This window comes from Pongo pygmaeus, chromosome 16, assembly GCF_028885625.2.
Source record: "Pongo pygmaeus isolate AG05252 chromosome 16, NHGRI_mPonPyg2-v2.0_pri, whole genome shotgun sequence".
NCBI lineage: Eukaryota > Metazoa > Chordata > Mammalia > Primates > Hominidae > Pongo > Pongo pygmaeus.
Window position 1 is genome coordinate 33,357,922 of NC_072389.2, and position 3,217 is coordinate 33,361,138.

The window sequence follows — 3,217 nt, forward strand, 5'->3', positions numbered from 1 at the left end:
TGTCACTGCTCCTTGAATAATTGTTTTGTTTTTTTAATATCAGTGATTTTTTTTTCCATTTGAAAAGACACTTCTTTCTCCTGATATAAAAAAGTATCTGGCCAGGCATGGTGGCTCATGCCTATAATCCCAGCACTTTGGGAGGCCAAGGCGGGTGGATCACCTGAGGTCAGGAGTTCCAGACCAGCCTGGTCAACCTGGTAAAACCCTGTCTCTACTAAAAATCCAAAAATTAGCTGGGCATGGTAGTGGGCGCCTATAATCCCAGCTACTTGGGAGGCTGAGGCAGGAGAATCACTCGAACCCAGGAGGCAGAGGTTGCAGTGAGCCAAGATCATGCCATTGCACTCCAGCCTGGGTGACAGAGCAAGACTCCATCTCAAAAAAAAAGGAAAAGAAAAAAAGAGTATCCAAGCAGACTAACAGGAAATATCTGTAACTCTGTGAAGATATCGAAGATGAAAAATTTCTCCTCCTCCCTCAGTCCCTCATGTAATTGATGTAATTGATGCATGTTATTGATCAATTTAACTTGTTTAACAAATGATTCTATGTGTGGCACTCACTAAATGCCACGCGCTGTTCTAGGCACTTTAATTACATTAGCTAGTTCCTCCTCATAACAACTTTGTCAAATAGATACAGTTATTACCATCAGCCTCATTTTACAGATGAGGATATGGGGTTACAGAATGTCACCTCAAGACTTCCTACTATGAGACTGGTGGGACCCTGAGAGGCCTCAGGGACCTGTTTTGACACAAAACTGCCTTTTGACTTTAAACACATCCTAAGTTTTTTTCCATCTTGGGCGCCTGGCTGGTGAGAGAGGAGCTGGGCATGAAATGGTGAGAACACAGTAGAAAGAAAGTCCATGGAGGGACACGGATACCACTTCTGGGCTTCCCAGTTCTGTGAGAGGGACTGGCCCCTTCCCCCATTCTCACTCCCACTCTTATCACCAGTTCTCCCATCACCAGTACGAGAGCCTGGAAGAAACTGCAGGAAGCATCATGGGCTCCTCTGCTCTGGGCACACGGTGATGATTGAGTGGTTATGGTGGTAGAAGCAGTGGTAGTGGTGGAGGTGGAGGTCATGGTGGAGGTGGAGATGGTGGTGGAAGAGGAGGTGGTGGTGATGATGGCGTGCTTATGGTGGTAGAAGTGGTGGTGGTTATGGTGGTGGAGGTAGAGGTGGTGGTGATAGTGGTAATGGAGGTGGAGGTGGTGGCACAGGAAGTGGTGGTATAGGAGGTGGTGGTGGTGGAGGTGGTGGTGAAGGTGGAGGTGGAGGTGGTGGTTGTAGAGGTGGTAGTGAAGGAGGTAGTGGTGGTGGAGGTAGCGGTGGTAAAGGTGGAGGTGGAAGTGGTGGAGGTGGTGGTGGAGGTGGTAGTGGAGGTGGTAGTGGAGGTGGAGGTGGAGGTGGTGGTGCTGGTGGTGGTAGTGGAGGTGGAGGTGGTGGATGTGGAGGTGGAGGTGGTGGTTGTAGAGGTGGTGGTGGTGGAGGTGGAGGTGGAGGTGGTAGTGGTGGAGGTGGAGGTGGTGGTGGTGGTGGAGGTGGAGATGGTGGTGGCGGAGGTGGAGGTGGAGGTGGTGGTGGTGGAGGTGGTCGTGGTTCTGGTGGTGGTGAAGGTGGTGCTGGTGGTGGTGGAGGTGGTGGTGTAGGTGGTGGAAGTGGTGGAGGTGGTGGTGGAGGTGTAAGTGGTGGTTGTAGAGGGGGAAGTGGTGGAGGTGGTGGTGAAGGAGTAGGTTGAGGTGGTAGAGGTAGTGGAGGTGGAGGTAGAGATGGTGATAGTGGTAGTAGTAATGGAGGTAGAGGTGGTGATACAGGTTGTGGTGGTACAAGAGGTGGAGGTGGTGATGGAGGTGGTAGTGGCGGAGGTAGTGGTGGAGGTGGTGGTGGTGGTGGAAGTGGTGGAGGTGGTGGTAGAGGTGGTGGTGGAGGTGGTGGTGAAGGTGGAGGTGGTGGTTGTAGAGGTGGAAGTGTTGGTTGTAGAGGTGGTGGTGGTGGAGGTAGCAGTGGTGAAGGTGGAGGTGGAAGTGGTGGAGGTGGTTGTGGTGGAGGTGGAGGTGGTGGAGGTAGCAGTGGAGGTGGTGGTGGTGGAGGTGAAGGTGGAGGTGGTGGTTGTGGAGGTGGAGGTGTTGGTTGTAGAGGTGGTGGTGGTGGAGGTAGCAGTGGTGAAGGTGGAGGTGGAAGTGGTGGAGGTGGTTGTGGTGGAGGTGGAGGTGGTGGAGGTAGCGGTGAAGGTGGTGGTGGTAGAGGTAGTGGTGGTGAAAGTGGAGGTGGTGGTGGTGGTGGAGGTGATGGTGGTGGAGGTGATGGAGGTGGTGGTGGAGGTAGTAGTGGAGGTGGTGAAGGTGGAGGTGGAGATGGTGGTTGTAGAGGTGGAAGTGGTGGAGGTGGTGGTGAAGGAGTAGGTTGTGGTGGTAGAGGTGGTGGATGTGGAGGTGGTGGACGTGGAGGTGGTGGTGGTGGAGGTGGCGGAGGTGATGGTGGTGGGTGTTTGTAAGGGTAGAAGTGGTGGAGGTGGTGGTGAAGGAGTAGGTTGTGATGGTAGAGGTGGTGGAGGGGGTGGTGGTGGGGGAGGTGGAAGAGGAGGAGGTGGTGGTGGAGGTGTTAGTAGTAGATGTGGAGGTAGAGGTGATTGAGCCTTCTTCTTTTCTTACAGTGGGCTGAGTTTTTCATGTTCTGAGGTCGTTGAAATATTCCTGTTTGCAAATAACAGAACACTAACTCAAACTGGTCTAAATAATAAAGATATTAAGTTACATACTAGAAGTTCTGCAGTAGGATGTTCTTTAGGGCTAATTGAATCCTGTGGATCTGGTTCCATTTTCCTGGGATACTTTGCATCTCCCCTCCTCTGCGTAGACTTCCTCGGTAGTCTTGTGCCATGCCATGGGCAGCAGTTCAGGCCTCTCATCCACAGGGATAAAGGCAGGGGGCAGTGTCTCTTTCTGTGGCTCTCTTTGAAGCATAGAAAACTTCCCCTAAAGTTCTCTTTCCTACTTCTCATTTCTGTCTCACTGGACCTTGTGCTGGACCAGGCTCTGGCCTGGTGAATGTCATATATTGATTTTCTTAGCTGGGTTCTTTGACCAAAGGAAAAGTCTGAGAATCCATAAATAATGGCTATAAGAATATAAAAGATAAAAGACATGGTATTAATAAAGTAAGACTGTTTAGGACAGGAGCAAATAAATAATCCTCAAATATC

The 3,217-nt window shown here is 51.1% G+C and overlaps 1 protein-coding gene across 1 annotated transcript; it reads right to left on the reverse strand.

Moving 5' to 3' along the window:
- Positions 1–1,054: 1,054 nt before the first annotated feature.
- LOC134738214 (basic proline-rich protein-like) lies at positions 1,055–2,895 on the reverse strand. The gene is given in 4 exon segments (XM_063652342.1): positions 1,055–1,145; positions 1,178–2,499; positions 2,501–2,661; positions 2,847–2,895. Coding segments are annotated over 4 exon segments (1,623 nt in total).
- Between the last annotated feature and the right edge of the window lie 322 nt (positions 2,896–3,217).